Source organism: Mustela putorius, unplaced genomic scaffold (genome assembly GCF_011764305.1).
Source record: "Mustela putorius furo isolate JIRA1106 unplaced genomic scaffold, ASM1176430v1.1 tig00000842_pilon_pilon_pilon, whole genome shotgun sequence".
Classification (NCBI taxonomy): Eukaryota; Metazoa; Chordata; class Mammalia; order Carnivora; family Mustelidae; genus Mustela; species Mustela putorius.
The window spans coordinates 2,476,337-2,499,358 of NW_025421493.1; the positions used below are offsets into that span (position 1 = coordinate 2,476,337).

Genomic DNA, 23,022 nt, shown 5'->3' on the forward strand with positions numbered 1-23,022 from the left:
TTTATTTATATCTTCTTTTAAGGAAATAAAAATGTTATGGATAGAATTGACTCCACATTGGAGTCTGCTAATTTAGAGCAATGATTGCCATCTTTTCTCTAAAACCACTTCAACAGGTCCTATGGGTCACTTATTCTACATTTTCTTGATTAACACTGCAAAAACCTCATCAGAATTAATGAGAAAGAGAGGATTGCTTTTGATGAGATGCCAATGGGCTGATTTTTATTAAATAGCATAATTATTCCCATTGAAAACATTAATAACTCTAAGAAATTAGTCTAGTGTCCACCTGGAAGACTTTCAAGAACCATCAGTAGTTCATAGACCATGTGAATCATTCATCTAACCAAATTCCTCTTGCCTTTGGAAAGGGAATTCATTCATTGATTTCATTTTTAAAAACTGATGTTTTCACTCTGCTTGTTACAATGTACTAGGTGCTGTAGAAGACTCAAAGTGCTGGGGCACCTGGTAGCACAGTTGGTTAAGTGTCTGACTCTTGATCTCAGCTCAGGTCTTGATCTCAGGGTTGTGAGTTCATGCCCCATGTTGGGCTCCACACTGGGTGTGGAGCCTACTTTAAAAAAAAAAAGAAATTTAGCAGAGTGTCTGTGTTCTAGGGTTTTTAATCCAGTTGGTAGATTAAGGAAAGCATGTAAAGTTAAATAAACAACTCAGAAGTTAAATTATCAAAGACAGTATATGATAACGTGAGGAGAGTAATTGTGGTGATATTTCCAGGAAGGAAGCACTGTAAACTAATGATTAGAAAAAGTATCATAAAGTATTTGGGCATTGAGCTAGGCCTTGAGATGGAATAGGATTTAAGATTTGATAAAAGGAAATAGTATTTTATGTAATGGGAACATTTCAAGCAAAGTTGTGAGCTGTGTAAATTTTGTTTCCAGAGACCTTAAATAGATCAGACTGACTTATAGTTGTGTCTGGGAGTGGTGGAAGGTAAGGCTGAAAAGGTTAGATGAGGAAAGATTGTAGAGGTCTTTGAAGGTGATGCTAGCTGATTTGAACTTTATCCTCTATCCAGCGGGGGAAATCACATAATTTTTGGGCAGAACATGTTGAAAGCGGAATTGTAAGGAAGTTGTGTTTAGTAATGCCAAACAATATGAATAAGGAGAGAGGCTAGTGTTGGGAAAAATAGGAGACTAACATGATGGTCCAGGTATAACTTGATGAAGTCCTAGACTAGCAGTTCTCAAATTTGATCTGTGCACCTCTTGCAGCTCTCTGATACAGGAGTTCTGAGAGGTTAAAATTATTTTCATAGCAATATCGAGATATTATCTGGTATTTTCATTGAGTTGACATTTGCACTGATAGCGCTAAAGTAGTGGTGAATAAAACTGCTGGTGCCTTAGCAAGAATCAGGGCAGTGAGGCCAAACTGTATTAATGGTCATTTTATTCTTCACTATAGTTTAAAAAAAAAAAAAGCTAGTTTCTCTCAGTGTCCCAAATGAAGCAGTAAAAATTCATTAATTTTATTAAATTTCAGCCTTTGAGACATGTCTTTAATATTCTGTGTGATGAAGTGGGGAGTACAAATAAATCCCTTCTTTATACTAAACTGCAGTTGTCCTTAGGAAAAGCACTTGTGTTATTGAGTTGTGAGCTAAACTAGCTGCCTTCTTCATGGGAGACCATTTTTACTTGCAAGAATGACTGACATAAACTATGATTATCCACACATGGGTATTTGGCAGACGTTTTTTTCAAAAATGAAAAGCCAGCCTGTCATTTCAAAGAAAACAGCTCACAGTATTTGTTGCCAGTGATAAGATTTGAGCTTTCAAGTGAAAATTATGAGGTTGGAAAATTTGTATCTACCACTGTGAACTTGACAACTTCCCAATACTTAAACTTTTCAAATGAAATTGGTAACAGTATTAATGAATGTGATTTTTAGATATTGTATAATGAAATGTGTCAATATTTGGAAGGTTGGTGTAACTCAATGAACCAATATTTTCCAGATGACCAAGTATGATGTTGTAAAATTATGAATGGGTAAAAGATCAATTCACAATGAAAGATATATCAATGAATTTTATGTAGGTATGTGTGTATTTATTTAACATTTTTTTTCAGTAGACTTTAATTTTCTATAGCAATGAACTGTAATGGAATAGTACAAAGAGAGTCCATTGGTAAGGTTTCAGATTCTACATTGTGGCTAACCCTTAAAAGACTACCATTTATCAAGACTAATATACAGTTTTCTGAAAAAGCTACTAAAATACTGCTTTCTTTTCCAACTACACATATCTTTGTGAGGCTGGATTGTCTTCATGTACTTCAATTAAAACAACATAGGAGGTTTAGTGCTAAAGCAGAGAATCCAGCTGTATTCTATTAAGTCAGAAACATTAAATAGATTTTAGAAATGTAAAACTATGTTATTCTAGTCATTTTTTTTTGGAAAATATAGTTTTTCATCAAATATGTCATGTTAACATGTATTGGGTTTATTATTTTTTAATGGATTAATAAACATTTTTAAGTTTCTCAGGGTAAATTGGGGGAGAAGTTATAAAGGAAGAATTGACGGGATCTGATCCCTAAACTGGATTAAGGGAAGGGTCAAGAGAAAAAGATCTGAGGTTTTTAAGTCAGTATGGCCCAGAATGATGGTATCTTTGACCATAAAAGGAAGTTTGTGAGAAGAAGGTAGTTTTGGAAGGCATATAATATATTTGGATTTAGATGTATAAAGGTCAGAGGGTATCCTGTAGAAGTTCACTTAATGAATATTTATTAACTGTGTACTATGCCTGACAGTGGATTTAGTATTGGGAATGGAAATATGAGTAAGCCATAATAAATAATTTATGTGAGGCCTATATGCCAGGTACTAGGTGCTTTATATACACAGTTATTTTATCAACTCTAAGGTGCCATCAGTTATAAGATGCATCTTTATCTTTTGAACCACGACAAAACAGTACTGTCATTGAAACTCTCAAATGACATCAATTATAAGATTATTATTTTCAGAGATGTTAAAATGTAAAAAAAAAAAAAAAGTGTTAGACTTTGTAAAGTTTTTTTTTTTTTTCTGGTCCTGGCATTCTAAAAGTTCTTTGTGTTCTGATACCAGTATTCTTTAAAAATTATTTATTGGGGAGAATTCTCCTGGCTGCCTCAGTCCGTAGAACTCAGTAGCAACTCTTGATCTTGGGGTCGTGGGTTCAAGCCCCATGTTGGGTGTAGAGCTTTTTATTTTTATTTTTATTTTTTTTAAAGATTTTATTTATCAGAGAGAGAGTGGGAGAGAGCGAGCACAGGCAGACAGAATGGCAGGCAGAGGCAGAGGGAGAAGCAGGCTCCCCGCCGAGCAAGGAGCCTGATGTGGGACTCGATCCCAGGACGCTGGGATCATGACCTGAGCCGAAGGCAGCTGCTCAACCAACTGAGCCACCCAGGCGTCCCTAGAGCTTGCTTTAAAAAAAAAAATATTTATTGAGCACCTACTAGTTTCTGTACTTATGCTCTCCAGAATGGTAGCCATTAATTTCATGTTACTAGTGAACAATGGAAATATGGCTGGGCCAAACTGACATGTGCTGTAAGTACAAAATACACACTTGATAAAATGTGGTTTTAACCCATTTAAACCTCTTGGCAACCTTGTGAAGTATACACTTCTATCCCTATTTTATTTTATTTTTTTAAAGATTTTATTTATTTGTTTTTTAAGGTTTTATTTATTTATTTGACAGAGAGAGAGAGAGGGAGAGATCACAAGTAGGCAGAGGCAGGCAGAGAGAGTGGGGGAAGCAGGCTCCCCACTGAGAAGAGAGCCCGATGTGGGACTTGATCCCAGGACCCTGAGATCGGGACCTGAGCCGAAGGCAGCGGCTTAACCCACTGAGCCACCCAGGCATCGCAAAGATTTTATTTGTCAGAGAGAGAGAGAGCGCACAAGCAGGGGAAGGAACAGGCAGAGGGAGAAGCAGGCTCCCTGCCGAACAAGGAGCCCAATGTGGGACTCAATTCCAAGACCCTGGGATCATGACCCGAGCCGAAGGCAGACGCCTAACTGACTGAGCCACCCAGGCATCCCTAACCTAGAAGATCTTTTAAATATAGCAGGGGAGAAGATGAGTACAGTGTGATAAATCCTATGATAGAATACCCAGGGTTCTGTGAGAGTATAGAGAAGTAGCAAAATAAGACTAGCAATCAGAGTTAAAACTATAGGAATTTAGGAGTGCCTGGGTGGTGCAGTGGGTTAAGCCTCTGCCTTTGGCTCAGGTCATGGTCTCAGGGTCCTGGGATCGAGCTCCGCATCCAGCTCTCTGCTCGGCAGGGAGCCTGCTTTCCCCCCTCTCTCTGCCTGCCTTTCTGCCTAATTGTGATTTCTCTCTCTGTCAAATAAATAAATAAAATCTTTAAAAAAATTTTCTTAAAAATTATAGGATGATAAAATATATATATATTTTAAAGATTTTATTTATTTATTTCACAGATACAGATAACAAGTAGGCAGACAGGCAGGTAGAGAGAGAGAGAGAGAGAGGAGGAAGCAGGCTCCCTGCTGAGCAGAGAGCCCGATGTGGGGCTTGATCCCAGGACCCTGGGATCATGACCTGAGCCAAAGGCAGAGGCTTTAACCCACTGAGCCACCCAGGCACCCCAGGATGATAAAATATATTTTGAGGAGACAGTATAAATTTTGAAATAGCTCCTGATGGAGATGGGAATAGGAGATGATTAAAGACAAGTTTTGAAGGCCCAGATGCGATTAGAGAACATGGATATGTGATGTTACTAACATGCAAGGACAGGCAGTCCCTCTAGGGTTGGACAAGGATGCATGAGAGTGATTGGGTTGAAGGACCAGGGAGCTGAGACTGAAAAGGGAAGAAGGTGAAGACAGAAGATTGCAGACTGGGAACATACACATACAGCTGAGGTTTGGGATGCCTTGGTGATTGTCACAGTATGTAGTGGGATTAAAAGCTGGACTAGTATGAAATTACAGCTTTGAAATTTAAGATTTCAGGAGGGGATTGTTCAATGTAATGACAAGATTCAGAGTGACCATGGGGTGAGAATTGAAGTAGAGTGAGGAAATGAAGATTACTGGAACTGAAAATTTCTGTTTTCTTATGGATTTGTTGTTGTTGCTACCCATCTACCAATTACTGAATGAAAATGTTGAAAATCTCCCAGTGTGAAGTATTTGTCAATTTTTCTTCAAAGTTTTGTCAATTTTTGCTATATATTTTGAATCTGTTATTAGGTGTGTACACAATTAGAGTTTTCTTACACTTCTGATGAATCGTACCTGTGATCGTGGAGCAACTCTGTTGTTAGAAATGCTTTTTGTTTTAGTCTGTTTTGTGCAGGATTGACATTACTATTCTGGCTTTATTTTGGCTGGTAGCTACTTGGTATATTTCCATCGTTTAGGGTTTTATTTAATCTTCTTTTGTCCTCATGTCCTCATGTCTTTTTAAGATAGTTTATTTATTTATTTAACAGAGAGAGAGACCACAAGTAGGCAGAGAGGCAGGCAGAGAATAAAGGGGAAGCAGACTCCCTGCTGAGCAGAGAGCCCAATGTGGGGCTCGATCCCAGGGCCCTAAGATCATGACCTGAGCCACCCAGGCATCCCATAGATGCCTCTTTAAATAGCGTATAACTAGATTTTATTTTTAAATCCTGTTTGAGGATTTTTCCTTAACCTGGAGAATTACTTTATTTACCTATGTAGTGATTATTGAAATAATAAAAACAAATTCAAATATCTTTTTTTTTTAATTTTTTTTATTTTTTTATTTTTTTTAAAGATTTTATTTATTTATTTGACAGAGAGAGATCACAAGTAGGCAGAGAGGCAGGCAGAGAGAGAGGAGGAAGCAGGCTCCCTGCTGAGCAGAGAGCCCGATGCGGGACTCGATCCCAGGACCCTGAGATCATGACCTGAGCCGAAGGCAGCAGCTTAACCCACTGAACCACCCAGGCGCCCCTCAAATATCTTTTTTAAAATTTTTTTTTCAAATCTCTTATTTTGAGCTTTCTAAATGATCTGCTTTTTTTCTGCCTTTTCTCTTCTTTCTCTCTTATTTTTGGATTGATGCCCCCTATTCTGGTTTGGAACTAAGTTATACATTCTGTTAATGTTCTTTTAGGTGTTACTGTGCGTATTTTAACATGCTAAATATTTAATGTAAAAATATACAAAAATGTCACTCTTCTTACTATTTTTATTTTAGCAGATATAGTTATTTTTCATAGAATATGTCATTTATGCTAGCATGTCATGGGTATATTATTTTTTAATGAATTATTAAACATGAATTTCTCTCAGTTTTAATTTCTTTTTTTAAAAATTTTTAAATTTTCTTATAAACATATAATGTATTATTAGCCCCAAGGGTACAGGTCTGTGAATCGCCAGGTTTACACACTTCACAGCACTCACCATAGCTCATACCCTCCCCAGTGTCCATAACCGCACCACCCTCTCCCGACCCCTTTCCCCCAGCAACCTTCAGTTTGTTTTGTGAGATTAACGGTTTCTTATGGTTTGTCTCCCTCCCGATCCCATCTTGTTTCATTTATTCTTTTCCTACCCCTCAAACCCGCCACGTTGCATCTCCACTTCCTCATATCAGGGAGATCATATGATAATTGTCTTTCTCCGATTGACTTATTTTGTTAAGCCTAATACCCTCTAGTTCCATCCACGTTGTCGCAAATGGCAAAATTTCATTTCTCTTCATGGCTGCATAGTATTCCATTGTATATATATTCCGTATCTTCTTTATCCATTCATCTGTTGATGGACATCTAGGTTCTTTCCATAGTTTGGCTATTGTGGACATTGCTGCTATAAACATTCAAGTGCACGTGCCCCTTTAGATGACTATGTTTGTATCTTTAGGGTAAATACCCAGTAGTGCAATTGCTGGGTCATAGGGTAGCTCTATTTTCAACTTTTTGAGGAACCTCCATGCTGTTTTCCAGAGTGGTTGCACCAGCTTGCATTCCCACCAATAGTGTAGGAGGTTCCCCTTTCTCCACATCCTCACCCGCATCTGTCATTTCCTGACTTGTTAATTTTAGCCATTCTGACTGGTGTGAGGTGGTATCTCATTGTGGTTTTGATTTGTATTTCCCTGATGCCGAGCGATGTGGAGCATTTTTTCATGTGTCTGGTGGTCATCTGGATGTCTTCTTTGCAGAAATGTCTGTTCATGTCCTCTGCCCATTTCTTGTTTAGATTATTTGTTCTTTGGGTGTTGAGTTTGCTAAGCTCTTTATAGATTTTGGATACTAGCCCTTTATCTGATATGTCGTTTGTAAATAACTTCTCCCATTCTGTCAGTTGTCTTTTTTTTTTTCTTGACTGTTTCCTTTGCTGTGCAGAAGCTTTTGATCTTGATGAAGTCCCAATAGTTCATTTTTGCCCATGCTTCCCTTGCCTTTGGCGATGTTCCTAGGAAGAAGTTGTTGGGGCTGAGGTCGAAGAGGTTGCTGCCTGTGTTCTCAAGGATTTTGATGGATTCCTTTCGCACATTGAGGTTCTTCATCCATTTTGAGTCTGTTTTCGTGTGTGGTGTAAGGAAATGGTCCAATTTCATTTTTCTGTGTGTGGCTGTCCAATTTTCCCAGCATCATTTGTTGAAGAGGCTGTCTTTTTTCCATTGGACATTCTTTCCTGCTTTGTCAAAGATTAGTTGACCATAGAGTTGAGGGTCTATTTCTGGGCTCTCTATTCTGTTCAATTGATCTATGTGTCTGTTTTTGTGCCAGTACCATACTGTCTTGATGATGACAGCTTTGTAATAGAGTTTGAAGTCTGGAATTGTATTGCCACCAACTTTGGCTTTTGTTTTCAATATTCCTTTGGCTATTCGAGGTCTTTTCTGGTTCCATATAAATTTTAGGATTATTTGTTCCATTTCTTTGAAAAAAAATGAATGGTATTTTGATAGGAATTGCATTAAATGTGTAGATTGCTTTAGGTAGCATAGACATTTTCACAATATTTGTTCTTCCAATCCAGGGGTATGGAACATTTTTCCATTTCTTTGTGTCTTCCTCAATTTCTTTCATGAGTACTTTATATTTTTCTGAGTATAAATTCTTTGCCTCTTTGGTTAGGTTTATTCCTAGGTATCTTATGGTTTTGGGTGCAATTGTAAATGGGATTGGCTCCTTAATATCTCTTTCTTCTGTCTTGTTGTTGGTATAGAGAAATGCAACTGATTTCCATGCATTGATTTTATATCCTGACACTTTACTGAATTCCTGTACATGTTCTAGCAGTTTTGCAGTGGAGTCTTTTGGGTTTTCCACATATAGTATCATATCATCTGCCAAGAGTGATAGTTTGACTTCTTCTTTGCTGATTTGGATGCCTTAATTTCTTTTTGTTGTCTGATTGCTGAGGCTAGGACTTCTAGTACTATGTTGAATAGCAGTGGTGATAATGGACATCCCTGCTGTGTTCCCGACCTTAGTGGAAAAGCTTTCAGTTTTCCTCCATTGAGAATGGTATTTGCGGTGGGTTTTTCATAGATGGCTTTGATAATATTGAGGTATGTGCCCTCTATCCCTACACTTTGAAGAGTTTTGATCAGGAAGGGATGCTGTACTTTGTCAAATGCTTTTTCAGCATCTATTGAGAGTATCATATGGTTTTTGTTCTTTCTTTTATTAATGTATTGTATCACATCGATTGATTTGTGGATGTTGAACCAACCTTGTGCCCTGGAATAAATCCCACTTGGTCGTGGTGAATAATCCTTTTAATGTACTGTTGGATCCTATTGGCTAGTATTTTGGTGAGAATTTTCGCATCTGTGTTCATCAAGGATATTGGTCTGTAATTTTCTTTTTTGATGGGATTCTTGTCTTGTTTTGGGATCATGGTAATGCTGGCCTCATAAAATGAGTTTGGAAGTTTTCCTTCCATTTTTATTTTTTGGAACAGTTTCAGGAGAATAGGAATTAATTCTCCTTTAAATATTTGGTAGAATTCCCCTAGGAAGCTGTCTGGCCCTGGGCTTTTGTTTGGAGATTTTTGATGACTGTTTCAATCTCCTTACTGGTTATGGGTCTGTTCAGGTTTTTCATTTCTTCCTGGTTCAGTTGTGGTAGTTTATATGTCTCTAGGAATGCATCCATTTCTTCCAGATTGTCAAATTTGTTGGTGTGGATTTGGTCCTAGTATGTTCTTATAATTGTTTGTATTTCTTTGGTGTTGGTTGTGATCTCTCCCCTTTCATTCATGATTTTATTTATTTGGGTCTTTTCTCTTTTCTTTTTGATAAGTCTGGCCAGGGGGTTATCAATCTTATTAATCCACTCCAAAACTGCTAGCACATGTACAGGAATTTCAAAGAAGCAGCTCCTACTTTCGTTGATTTGTTCTATTGTTTTTTTTGGTTTCTATTTCATTGATTTCTGCTCTGATCTTTATTATTTCTCTTCTCCTGCTGGGTTTAGACTTTCTTTGTTGTTCTTTCTCTCACAGGGTATCAGAATGGATAAAAAAACAAAACCCTACAAGAAACTCATTTTAGCTACTTTAGGTGTATGGTTAGGTTGTGTACTTGAGACCTTTCTTGTTTCTTGAGAAAGGCTTGTATTGCTATATATTTTCCTCTCAGGACTGCCTTTGCTGTGTCCCACAGATTTTGAACTGTTGTGTTTTCATTATCATTTGTTTCCATGAATTTTTTCAATTCTTCTTTAATTTCTTGGTTGACCCATTCATTCTTTAGAAGGATGGTCTTTAGTCTCCATGTATTTGGGTTCATTCCAAATTTCCTCTTGTGATTGAGTTCTAGCTTCAGAGCATTGTGGTCTGAAAATATGCAGGAAAGTATCTCAATCTTTTGATACCTGTTGAGACCTGATTTATGACCCAGGATGTGATCTATTCTAGAGAATGTTTCATATGCACTAGAGAAGAATGTGTATTCTGTTTTGGGATGGAAGTTCTGAATATATCTGTGATGTCCATCTGGTCCAGTGTGTTATTTAAGGCCTTTATTTCCTTGTTGATCTTTTGCTTGGATGATCTGTCCATCTCAGTGAGGGGAGTGTTAAAGTCCCCTACTATTATTGTGTTATTGTTGATGTGTTTCTTTGATTTTGTTATTAATTGGTTTATATAGTTGGCTGCTCCCATGTTAGGGCCATAGATATTTAAAATTGTTAGATCTTCTTGTTGGACAGACCCTTTGAGTATGATATGATGTCCTTCTTCATCTCTTATTATAGTCTTTGACTCAAAATCTAATTGATCTAAGGATTGCCACTCCAGCTTTCTTCTGATGTCCATTAGCATGGTAAATTGTTTTACACCCCCTCACTTTAAATCTGGAGGTGTCTTCCAGTCTAAAATGAGTTTCTTGTAGGGTTTTGTTTTTTTATCCATTCTGATACCCCGTGTCTTTTGATTGGGGGCATTTAGCCCATTTACATTCAGGGTAACTATTGAGAGATATGAATTTAGTGCCATTGTTGTGCCTGTAAGGTGACTGTTACTGTATATTGTCTCTGTTCCTTTCTGATCTACTACTTTTAGGCTCTCTCTCTGCTTAGAGGACCCCTTTCAATATTTCCTGTAGAGCTGGTTTGGTGTTTGCAAATTCTTTCAGTTTTTGTTTGTCCTGGAAGCTTTTTGTCTCTCCTTCTACTTTCAATGATAGCCTAGCTGGATATAGTATTCTTGGCTTCATGTTTTTCTCATTTAGTGCTCTGAATATATCATGCCAGTTCTTTCTGGCCTGCCAGGTCTCTGGATAAGTCCGCTGCCAACCTAATATTTTTACCATTGTATGTTACAGACTTATTTTCCCGGGTTGCTTTCAGGATTTTCTCCTTGTCACTAAGACTTGTAAATTTTACTATTAGGTGACAGGGTGTGGACCTATTCTTATTGATTTTGAGGGGGGTTCTCTGCACCTCCTGTATTTTGATGCTCTCTCCCTTTGCCATATTAGGGATATTCTCTACATAATTATCTCCAATATACCTTCTGCTCCCCTCTCTCTTTCTTCTTCTGGAATCCCAATTATTGTAACGTCGTTTCATCTTATGGTGTCACTTATCTCTCGAATTCTCCCCTCGTGGTCCAGTAGTTGTTTGTTTCTCTTTTGCTTAGCTTCTTTATTCTCTGTCATTTGGTCTTTTTTTATTACTAATTCTTTCTTCTGCCTCATTCATCCTAGCAGTAAGAGCCTCCATTTTTGATTGCACCTCATTAATAGCTTTTTAAATTTCAACTTGTTTAGATTTTAGTTCTTTTAATTCTCCAGAAAGGGCCTTTATCTCTCAGGAGGGGGTTTCTCTAATATATTCTATGCCTTTTTTAAGCCCGGCTAGAACCTTGAGAATTGTCATTCTGAGCTCTAGATCTGACATATTACCCATGTCCGTATTGATTAGGTCCCTGGCCTTCGGTACTGCCTCTTGTTCTTTTTTTTTGTGGTGAGTTTTTTTGCCTTGTCATTTTGTTCAGATAAGAATATATGAAGGAGCAAATAAAATACTAAAAGGATGGCAAAGACCCAGGAAAATGTGCTTTAACCATATCAGAAGAGACCCTAAACCATGGGGGGAAAAGGGGATAAGAAGAAGTTCAGAAAAAAAAAATTAAAGAAGGAAAACAAATAAAGAAAAAATATAAAAAAGAAAAAAATATATATATTAGACTGGTGACTAGAACAGGGTTACCCACTTAATTTTGGGAGTATTTTGGTCTCTTAGAAGAAACTACCTCCCAAAAAATTAAAGAATGAAAAACATATATAAGGGTAAACACAATGAAGTTATGGAATATGCCTATAAAGATGAAAAATTTTTTTAAAAAAATTTCTAAAAAAGGAGTTGATAAAGTGAGTTGGTTGGGAGTATAAAGAAAAAGAAAGTGGAGAAAATTTGCTCGGGCTAGAGACTAGAACAAGCCCAGAACTAGATTTAGGGTATATTCTAATAGAAGAAGTTGTACCCCAAATTTTTTAGAAGGAAAAACCTTAGGTGTATACAAAAAATAAAGTTAGGTACAATGAAGGATAAAATATGACTATAATAATGAAGGTTCAAAAAAGATTATTAGTTTTTTAATGAAAGGTATTGTTAAGGTAAACTGGTTAAAGAATGTTAAAAGAGGAAAGGGTAAAAGTAAAGAAAAATTTAGCAGAAGAAAAAAATAAAATTAAAAAAATAAATTAACTGCAAGACTAAAGAATCATGGGGAGAAAGCCATGAATTCCATGCTTTGCTTTCTCCTCCTCTGGAATTCTGCTGTTCACCTTGGTGTGAACTTGGTCTTGGCTGGATTTCTTGTTTATCTTCTGGGGGACGGGCCCATTGTAATGATTCTCAAGTGTCTTTGCCTGGGAAGAATTGCACCGCCCTTACCAGGGGCCAGGCTAAGTAATCCCCGGGTTCGCTTTCTGGAGCTTTTGTTCCCTGAACGCTTTCGTAGAGTTCCGGAGGTCAGGAATGAAAATGGTGGCCTCCCAATGTTTGGCCTGGAGGAACCGAGAGCTTGGGGTCCCACTCCTCAGTGCACCCTCAGAGAAAAGCGCTCAATCACTCCTATTTCCCTGTCCTCTGGCTGCACTCCAAGCTCACCCAGGCTGTGACCAAGCATCTCTGTCTCTGACACACAGTTCCGCCTGCAGTCTCCAAATCACGCAGGTCCCTGAGCTCTTCCGGGGGGTGTCTCCCTGGATCTTGTGGGGTCCCCACTCACAGAGCAGTGGCCTGTGCCATGGATTACGGTTCAAGGTAACCCCAAGTTGAGAGCTGACTCCTCGGCTCTGTCTCTGTAGCCGGCTTCCCCGTTGTAATACCTGCATGCTCTGCAACACTCAGACACCCCCGATCCTTCTGTGACTCCATGGGACCTGGGGCCACGCTGACCCTGCATGGGCTTCACCCCGGTTTAGCCTCTGGAGCGATGTCTTTCAGTGGAGCAGACTTTTGAAAGTCTTGATTTTGTGCTCCGATGTTCCACCACTTCCTGGGAGCCAGCACCCCACCCTGCGGTATATCTTCCCCTAGCTTTGGATTCACTTCTCCGCCAGTCCTACCTTTCAGAAAGTGGTCGATTTACTGTTTCTAGAATTGTTGCTCCTCTTCTCTTCGATCTCCTGTTGGATTTGTAGGTGTTTGCAATGGTTTGATAAGCTATCTAGCTGATCTCCTGCGACCTGATGTAGTCTCAGCCTGCTACTTCTCTGCCATCTTGACTCCTCCCCCCTCAGTTTTAATTTATAATATGGTTTTTCTTTTTTTAAAAAAAGATTTTATTTATTTATTTGACACACACAGAGAGAGAGAGATCATAAGTAGGCAGAGAGGCAGGCAGAGAGAGAGAGGGAGGGGGACGCAGGCTCCCTCCTGAGCAGAGCGCCTGATGTGGGACTTGATCCCAGGACCCCGAGATCATGACCCAAGCCAAAGGCAAAAGCTTAACCGACTGAGCCACCCATGTGCCCTAATATGGTTTTTCTAGGGTGTAAGGGTAGCCAGTATCTTTACCTTCATCTTAAATGAGGCAAGGACCTTAGAGTGCTTTAGCTTTGATCACAGCCCTCCGAGATTGCATGCTATTATCTTGTTTTAGTTCTAGCTGGTTCTTCTCCATCCTTCTCCACATACAGGTGAAGTAGGCATTGTTATTATCTTCACAGTTTGTTTCTGTTTTGATTTGCCTACATATTTACCAATATCTTTGCTTACTATTTATTTTTGTATCTTAGACCTTCAGTCTGAGATCATTTTTCTGTATAGAAATATATACTTTAGAATATTCTTTCAGTGAGAATTTTTTGCTAGTAAATTATCTTTGTCTGAAAATGTCTTTACAATGCCCTTGTTTTGAAAGTTGGTTTTGCTGTGTGTAGAACTCTAGGGTAACAGTTAAATTCTTTTTGGACATTGACAATATTATTCCACTGGCTCCTTTCCACAGTTGTTGATTCAGTCTAATTGTAATCTGTCATTTTTTCTTTTCTCTCTGGATACTTTTTAAGAACAGCTTTATTGAAATGTAATTCATGTATAATACAATCTACTCTCTTAAGGTATACAATTCAGCTGGATTTCAGTATGTTCACAGATACGTGTAACTATGAGAATAGTCAATTTTAGGACATTTTCATCACTTCAAAAACCCCAAACCCTTTATCATTCCCCTATCTTCCTATTCAGCAGTTCCTAAATAACACCTAATGTTTTTTCTGTCTTTAATGATTTGCCTATTTTTAATCTATTTTCTGTCTCAGAGATTTGTGTATTCTGGACATTTCATTTAAATGAAATCATGTAGTCTTTTATGACTGGCTTTGTAACATAATGTTTTCAAGGTTCGTCCATGTAGCATATAACAGTGCTTCATTTTTTAACCTGTTATATTGTTTCATAACTTAAAATTTACCACCTGAACTAATTTTTATTATATATATATATATATATATATATATTTAAGATTTTGTTTATTTATTTGACAGAGATCTCAAGTAGGCAGAGAGGCAGGCAGGGGTGGAGGGAAGCAGGGTCCCTGCTGAACAGAGAGCCTGATGCAGGGCTTGATCCCAGGACCCTGGGATCATGTCCCGAGGTGAAGGCAGTCACTTAACCAACTGAACTGCCCACGTGTGCCTGTTCCAAGGGTGGGCCCTAAGCTTTACCATCAGCTACCCAGCTCCTATCTCCTTTTGTAGCTATTAAAGCTATAAATTCAATATTTATAAGGTTTGGTAGAAATTTTAGGGAGAGAGCTTGTTCAGTATTCAGTGTTTCCTTTTAAACTTTGTTTTTGGGAACTGCAGTTTCTTTGCACTTAAACAACTGGTTACATGGTTTAAAAAAACATTGCTGAGTTGGCAAGAAAGGTAGGGTCATTCAGGTTGTCTAATATACATTATTTTTATAAATGGTAATCAGGTGAGAAGGTCAGTAAGTTCTAAGGCCAAGGTGATTTGTTGATAAAGATATTAAAATATTCTGGCATGTTATTGGGATTAGGATTAGAGTGGAAGACTGGATCAGATGCCTAAGCCCTGTGTGAATTTTTGGAATTTACTGAGAGGTTAGTAGTGAATAGATAGGGTGTAGGTTGGTTGGAGGAAGTGAGGTTGGGTGGACTAAGGAAGTCTCTTTGTATACGAGAATGAAAGGGTAGTGCCTTGAAGTAGCAAGAAAACGTAAGGATGCTCATCTCTCCTGCTTACCCTGTGATACACAGGAATGGATGAATGATGAATAGTATGTGATTGACTCCTCCTTAACTTTGACATCTCTCTTAACCTCATATTTTCCTTTTAAGATTATTTATTTATTTATTTTTAAGATTTTATTTATTCATTTGAGAGAGAGAGGCAGAGGAAGAGGAAGAAGGAGAAGCAGACTCCCCACTGAGCCTAGAGCCTGATAAGTGGCTCAATCCCAGAACCCGGAAATATTTATTGAAGTATGATATATGTAAAGAAAGTAGCTTGTATCATAAGTGATCAGCTCAATTAATTATCCTAAACTGAATGCATTTGTATAAATATCACCCCGATCAAGAAGTAGGAAACCTAAAAAAAAAGAAGTAGGAAACCTAACTTTTAGAAGTGTTACTTTTAATAACATGCCAGACATGCCAGAAGTGTTACTTCATAAAGTCATTTTCATGTAATTTTTTGGGAGCCTGACTCTTTAGTGACTCAGAAGCAGTGGTTACTATTTGTCAGAAAGGCAGTTGTAAAGTCTTAGATGTGTATGATGTGATTAAAAGAGAACATCAGATTTACTATAATGCTGGAGCCTAGAGCAAGTGATTGTGTGACACTTGTTTTATATCCAACATGACAAATTGTGTTGCTAATGGTTTATATTCTAGGGATGTAAGGTTGTGAGTTTTTTTACTGATAGTTAACTGTATTTTGTGTAGAATATATCAAACTTGGTCATAGTATATGTTCTTCTCTTTTAAAAAAAAATCCTGTATCTAAATTCATGCTTCTTATAAGTATGTCCAGAATCTGAAAACATTTCTAAGTAGAGGATAGGCAATATAGGATGCTGTACTTTGGACTTTACAGTTTAGATTCATGATAAAAGTTTGTATAAAGAAAGTCTTTGCTTTCATTGTCTTCTCTGGTTCCAATACATAATTTACTTTTTTGATTTCCTAACATCTAAGGCAAGTGTTGGCAAATTTTTTCTTAAAGTGCCAGGAAGTAAATATTCAGATATAAGGGCCATACTATCTCTCACAACTACTTACTCCACTGGTGTAGTATGAAAGCAGCTATAGAAAATACATAAACAACTGAGACAGTGTTCAATAAAACTTTATTTATAATAACCAGTGCTGGGCTGGATTTGACCCACAGGTTGTTTACTCATCACTGTGGTAGATTATTTCCTTGTCTGATAAACAGGTGTTCTTAATTTAATGATCTCTAATTTATGGAGGGCTTTTCTTTTATGTTTTATTTTGTGGCTATCATTTTCTTTTCTGAAAGAGAAAAACTGCTACCCTCTGGTCATAAAGATTTTCTCTTATGTTTTTTTCTAGAACAGGTAGTGGTAAACTTTTCCTGTAAAGGGCCAGATATTAAATATTTTAGGCTTTGTGGGCCATAGAGTCTGTCACAACTCTGTCACAACTGTTACTCTGTCACAACTCTTACTCTGTCACAACTACTAAGCTCTGCTGTTGTAGTCAGAAAGCGGCTATAGATAATTCATAAATGAATGTGTGTGGCTATGTTCCAGTAAAACTTGATTCACTAAAACATGAACTGTAGTTTGCTGACCCATGGTCTAGAATAAAACCTCAACAAGTGGACCCTCAAAATGAAACAGTACAAAGGAACCAATCATTCAGTAACCTAAGTAACAAATTTGTTGCATGTGTGTTATTTGCCAAACAGAGCTAAATGGTTAATTAAATTATAGTGTATCCACTCCCTGGAATACTAACATCACTGAAAATGATCATTTGAAGACTAAACAACTTGGGAAAATGCTTTTTTTTTTAGATTTAAAAAAAATTTTATTTGACAGAGAGAGAGAGAGAGGGAGAGATCACAAGTAAGCAGAGGGGCAGGCAGAGGGAGAGGGGGAAGCAGGTTCCCTGCCCAGCAGAGAGCCCCATGTAGGGCTCAGTCCCAGGACCCTGAGATCATGACCTGAGCCGAAGGCAGAGGCTCAACCCACTGAGCCACCCAGATGCCCAGGAAAATGCTTTTTTTAAAGATTTTATTTATCTGACAGAGAGAGAGAGAACAAGCAGGAAGGAAGAGCAGAAGGAGAGGAAGAAGCAGATTCCCTGCTGAGCAGGGAGCCTGATGCAGGGCTCTATCCCAGGACCCTGGGATAATGACCTGAGCCAAAGGCAGACACTTGACCAATTGAGCCACCCATGCGTCCCAGGAAAATGCTTTTAATTAGGGAATCAAGATAAAAGTTTTTTTTTTTATTTTTAAAGATTTTATTTATTTATTCGACAGAGAGAGATCACAAGTAGGCAGAGAAGAAGGCAGAGAGAGAGGAGGAAGCAGGCTCCCTGCTGAGCAGAGAGCCCGATGCGGGACTCGATCCCAGGACCCTGAGATCATGACCTGAGCCAAAGGCAGCGGCTTAACCCACTGAGCCACCCAGGCGCCCAAGATAAAAGTTTTAAGTTTATGTCATAATAAATATGGATTACTGGAGGGGGGAATACATGAATTTTTGTTAGATTGTAGGATCTTTTTCTGTTTTTCAGGTTGTCTGCAGTGTTTCTATATTCCAAAAGTACCTTAAAATGGTATAATGAGATACCAATGAACACTATTGGCTTTTACCACTATGTTGTAGTATGAAAAACAGAAGCTTTTAGAACTATTGTTCAACAAAATCCTGAAGCCTTTTTACTTAATCAGTAGAAGATTGACATTTGAGGAAAATGTGTTGCCACTCTGTTCAAGATATATTGTCATTTCTCTTTTCAAATTTTTCATATTTTAACAGTGCCCTTATGTCTGCCATTTGTTATATTTGCTTACCAAAAAAGAGAATGGTGAGTATTTTCATTCCAGTTGTATTACATTTACTCTGTAGAATTAGCGTTTGTATTGGCCTTTACAAAGTTAACTAGTAGCATTAGTTCTATGTCAAGATTTTGTGGGAATTGTATTTGAGTACTTTTAGAGCATCTGCTTACTGGTTTAACTGAAGAGGGTTGTTTATATTTTTGATGTGTTGTAAGAAGGTGCTATATGAGCCACATAGTTTGTTTTTATTCTGAACCCCATGTATTGTACTTTTCTTTACCTTTTCTAGTCAAACCATTTCGGGTGAGAAAATTGCTTGATCTTCAGGCCAAAATGGTGAGTATTAAAAAGCCCTAAAATTGACAAGTGTACTCTGTGTTACTGGGCTTTGGGGAATATAAAATTGAATGAGCCATGATCTTCAAGGAACTTACTATCTGGGGAGCTTAGTCAATGGAATAAAAAATCAGTAAGATTGGATTCAAGAAGGAGTGGTGATGCTTGAGAGAAATTTTAAGGAATTAATATGATTTAACTAGGCCAAGAAGGAAGAGAAGGGCAGAGGGAACAGCATAAATAAAGACACATAGATGGCAAACAGTAAAACTGTTTAGGGAACTGTGTTGCCACGGCTAGAAAACAAGTGTCAGGGAGTAATTAAAAACTTCCTCTATTTAAGTAACATGGTTGGTTTGTTTGTTTGCTTAAGTTTTTGTGGATATGATCTAGGAAAGCATTCCTTTCTAGACACATAAACTTCAGTATATTCCCTGACTGTTATCTCTTGTCCTTACAGCTTTCTTACATTGTTATTTCCACTACACCTGTCAGGTAACAGAAGTCTATGAAGCTTTGAGTATGAAACAGTAGGAAGTTGTAGTGTCTATCCTAACTGTTGGAGCCTGCATGATCTACCTGAAGGCATTCAAATTTAATGAAAAGCACAAACACATGTGCACATTCATGCTTCTCCAGTGCATGTAACATGCTTTGCTGTTAGGACAATTCAATGATCATTCTTGTTTCATAGCTCCCTGTTTTGGTTCTATCAGTGCAATATCTTCTCTAAGCTCTCTGAAGATGTCAGTGATAATGTTTCTGTCCAAATTGAATTGTATGTCACAGTAATATGAATGGTGAAGAAGTTGTACATTTTTCCATGTGAATAGCAAAGTATTTCAGAGGACTACTGAAAATTCTTAGCATAAATAAGATCTTACTGATTGTTATTAACTGAAACAACAGCATATGTTCAAGTTTAGAAAATGATTTAGTACATGATTGTATAAAAATTTTAAACCCAGACATTGAATGTATGACTTCATTAATAACATTTTATATAGTATATTAGTAAATTATCCCATTATCAATGGCCATTTATAGAGATGCATTTTTAAAAGATTTTTAATTCATTTGAGAAAGAGAGAGCAAGAGCATGGACAAGGGGGAGGGTCAGAGACAGCAGAAAAGCAGCCTACCTGCTGAGCAGGGATCCCGACGTGGGGCTGCATCCCAGGCCCCTGTGATCATGACCTGAGCCAAAGGCAGACGCTTAACCAACTGAGCCACCAAGGCACCCCTATAAAGATGCATTTATAATTGTTTTAATTAGCTGAATTTTGGTGAATTTGATTAAGTCCAACAATATCAAACCAAGAAGGAATAGTGTGCTTACATGTAACCCAACATGTCTAGTGGCATAATCTGCATGTTAGAACAAATAAATTGAATATGTGAATTTCTGACACCTGCAATGGCATGTATCCCCTCTATACCCATTCATACCCTATAATTCCTGATCCATGAATGAAACAAAATACAGAAATTGTCTTTCTGGAGGCAAACATGAATGGTGGGAAGTGGAGCAGACATGTTGTTATCATACATACACCAGGCTCTGTTGAGACCAATCTTTGGAACAGAGGTGGGGAGTTAGCTCTTCCCTGAGGGTTGGTAAGAATGGTTTCTAGGATTCTCCTCTCTGCCTAGCATGAGCCTAAGTGACTTGGGCTATGATTTTTCCCCCCTATTTCCAGCTTTGTCTCTGCTTCCTCAGAATTCCTTTCTTTAGTTAGTTTGGTCTTTCATAGTAGAGGCCTTCTCAAATGCCTGGCAAACCTTGTTTTTCCATATTTAATAGTAAAGAACTAAAATGGTGATTGGAAGGTTTTGCATGTGAGCAGGACTTGTTCATTGTAGGATCTTGATGTTTCACTAGGGAGCCCCATAGATGGCTGTGTCACTTTCCCTGGAGAAGAATTCTCTTATTTCCTGCCTAGGGGTTGTATTAGGCTTCTCTGGAGAAACAGAACCAATAGGATACATGTATAGATATATAGAAGGGTATTTATTATAAGGAATTGACTTGTATGATCATGAAGCTAACAAGTCCATAGTCTGTTGGGGGGCCAACAGGCTGGAGACCCTGGAGAGCTGATATTTCAGTTTGAGTCCAAAGGCAGTCTGCTGTAGAACCAGAAAGAGCTGGTGTTACAGATTCTTTTAAGTAGGCTGCTGGAGAATTCTTTCTTGCTTGGGGGAGGCTGGTGTTTTTGTTCTATAAGGGCTTTCAACTGATTGAATGAGGGCCACCCACATTATGAAGGGCAGTCTACTCAAAGTCCATCAATTTAAGTGTTAATCTCATGTAAAACACTCTCACAGGAGCACCCCAAATAATGTTTGACTAAATATCTGGGCACTCTGGGACCCAGCCAGGTTGACATATAACATTTACCATCATAGGTTATAAACTTGACTACTAGCCCCATGGGATGTAAGCAGTGAAAGGGGGTGAGGAAGGAATTTGGGGCTGTATTTCTTTTTTTTTTTTTTAAAGATTTTATTTATTTGACAGACAGAGATCACAAGTAGGCAGAGAGGCAGGCAGAGAGAGAGAGAGAGAGGGAAGCAGGCTTCCTGCGGAGCAGGGAGCCCGATGCAGGGCTCGATCCCAGGACCCTGAGATCATGACCTGAGCCAAAGGCAGCAGCCCAAACCACTGAGCCACCCAGGCGCCCCGGGGCTGTATTTCTTACTTAGGTTTTCAACCAGTCCTATTTTCTGCTTCTCTTGTACTTCTGCTACTTCCACTTTTCAGAGGTATCTGGTCCCTCAAATTCCTGAGCCTTTTTGAGAGTTCTCAAACCTGAATCTGCTGCTTTTGAGCCTTTTTCTGTTGCTACTTTAGGTTTTGTTTTCTCTGTTTTGCTAAATTCACAACTCTTTGTCCATTTTCTTTTCATTCTAGGCTCTAAAACCATTTAGGGATCTTTTCATTTGCTGTTGTGTCTCTCTTGTTCTCTTTGAATGTGTGCTTTATGCCTTTTTCATTCCCTTAGTTTTCACTGGGGCTTTGGGAGGACCCAGAGTTAAATCCATATGTTCAATATGCCATGTTTAACTGGAATTATTTTTAAAAAAGCAGAGAATGTTAACTTTTTAACAACTAAGATACATTCATTTAACTAGACAATAAATGCTACAGGTCTTTCCTCTACTAAATATTTGCTCTATCAAAAAATGTTCCAAGTCAAAACAAACACTGATACTAATTGACAGTGAGTATAGAAATTAGAAGGTATTTCAGCATAGATAAACTGGATTATTTTGGTTTTGTTATAACAAATTTAATTTCAAGAAGCTGTTATGGGGCGCCTGGGTGGCTCAGTGAGTTAAAGCCTCTGCTTTCGGCTCAGGTCATGATCCCAGGGTCCTGGGATCGAGCCCCACATCGGGCTGTCTGCTCAGCAGGGAGACTGCTTCCCTCTCTCTCGCTGCCTGCCTGTCTGCCTACTTGTGATCTCTGTCAAATAAATGAATAAAATCTTTAAAAAGAAGCTGTTATAAAAATAAGAATACTGTATTTCTAAGCCCCATTTCTGCCTTCCTTGTTTTGAACAGTATTTGATTCAACAAAATTGTAATATAATAAAAGAAGTTTGGTTATTTTCTTGGAATTCATTTTAGTGGTATGCTTTCTCTGGATAGCCAGATATATCTAACACAGGTATCCAGCAGTAATGACTTCTGTCATTATAATATTAATGTTTATATTAAGACTTGTTTTAGTTCTATCAAGGTGCTTGACCACTGCAGTTGTTGGATTTCCTAGTTAATTTTCCAGGAACTATGATAATAAGATTTGAATATTTCTTTTGCCCTGTTTTCTTGGCTTCCTTTTTGTCTTCCCACCTTTCTGTCTAAATCAAGAATGAATCAACTTTGAGTCCTGAGTATGCTACCAGTGAACGTAAGCCATGCTAGCAGTATAAGTGGTAGACCTAAGGCATGGACAGAGAAGAAGAGAGAAAATATAAGAAGTAAAGTAGGAGAAAAGGTCATAAAAGAGAAGTCCACAGGCTGGTGAGGGTAGTTTTATGATCATTGATTTAAATGTCTGGTTATTTACTCTTTGATTTCTTTTTTTAAAAAAGATTTTATTTATTTATTCAACAGAGAGAGACACTGTGAGAGAGGGAACATAAGCAGGGGGAGTGGGAGAGGGAGAAGCAGGCTTCCCATTGAGTAGGGAGCCTGATGCAGGTCTCGATTCCAGGACCCTGAGATCATGACCTGAGCCAAAGGCAGATACTTAATGACTGAGTCACCCAGGCACCCCTATTCTTTGATTTTCTATATCATCTTCCTATACCATATCACATAGTAAAATTAGGGTCTGAATATACACTTAATATGTTTACTTTATCATTACTTTTTTTCCTTATGCCATAGGGTTGAAAATTGAAAATTTTCAATTTTCCTATTTCATTTCAGGGAATGCAGCCTCACCTCCAGGCTTTGTTGTCGTTGTATAAGTTCTTTGCTCCTACGTTGATTTCTGTATCTTTGCCTGCAAGGAAGAAGGTAAGGGATTAAGGAGTAGTAAGTCATATTGAGATGGAAATGTGTTATTTTTGATTAAGTCAATTTGCAGATTTGAACTGAAATGTTTACAGCATACCGTTTTAAGATCTAGTATTGCAGGGATGCCT

The 23,022-nt window shown here is 38.0% G+C and overlaps 1 protein-coding gene across 1 annotated transcript in view; it reads left to right on the top strand.

Annotated features, from left to right (window-relative positions):
- The window catches only part of CENPI (centromere protein I), a 77,709-nt gene that overhangs the window by 8,081 nt on the left and 46,606 nt on the right, over window positions 1–23,022 (top strand). Inside the window, exons 6-8 of the mRNA XM_004777156.3 lie at window positions 18,006–18,054; window positions 18,318–18,364; window positions 22,805–22,894. Of these exons, the coding sequence (XP_004777213.2) occupies window positions 18,006–18,054; window positions 18,318–18,364; window positions 22,805–22,894 (186 nt within the window). The remainder of the gene's footprint in view (window positions 1–18,005; window positions 18,055–18,317; window positions 18,365–22,804; window positions 22,895–23,022) is intronic.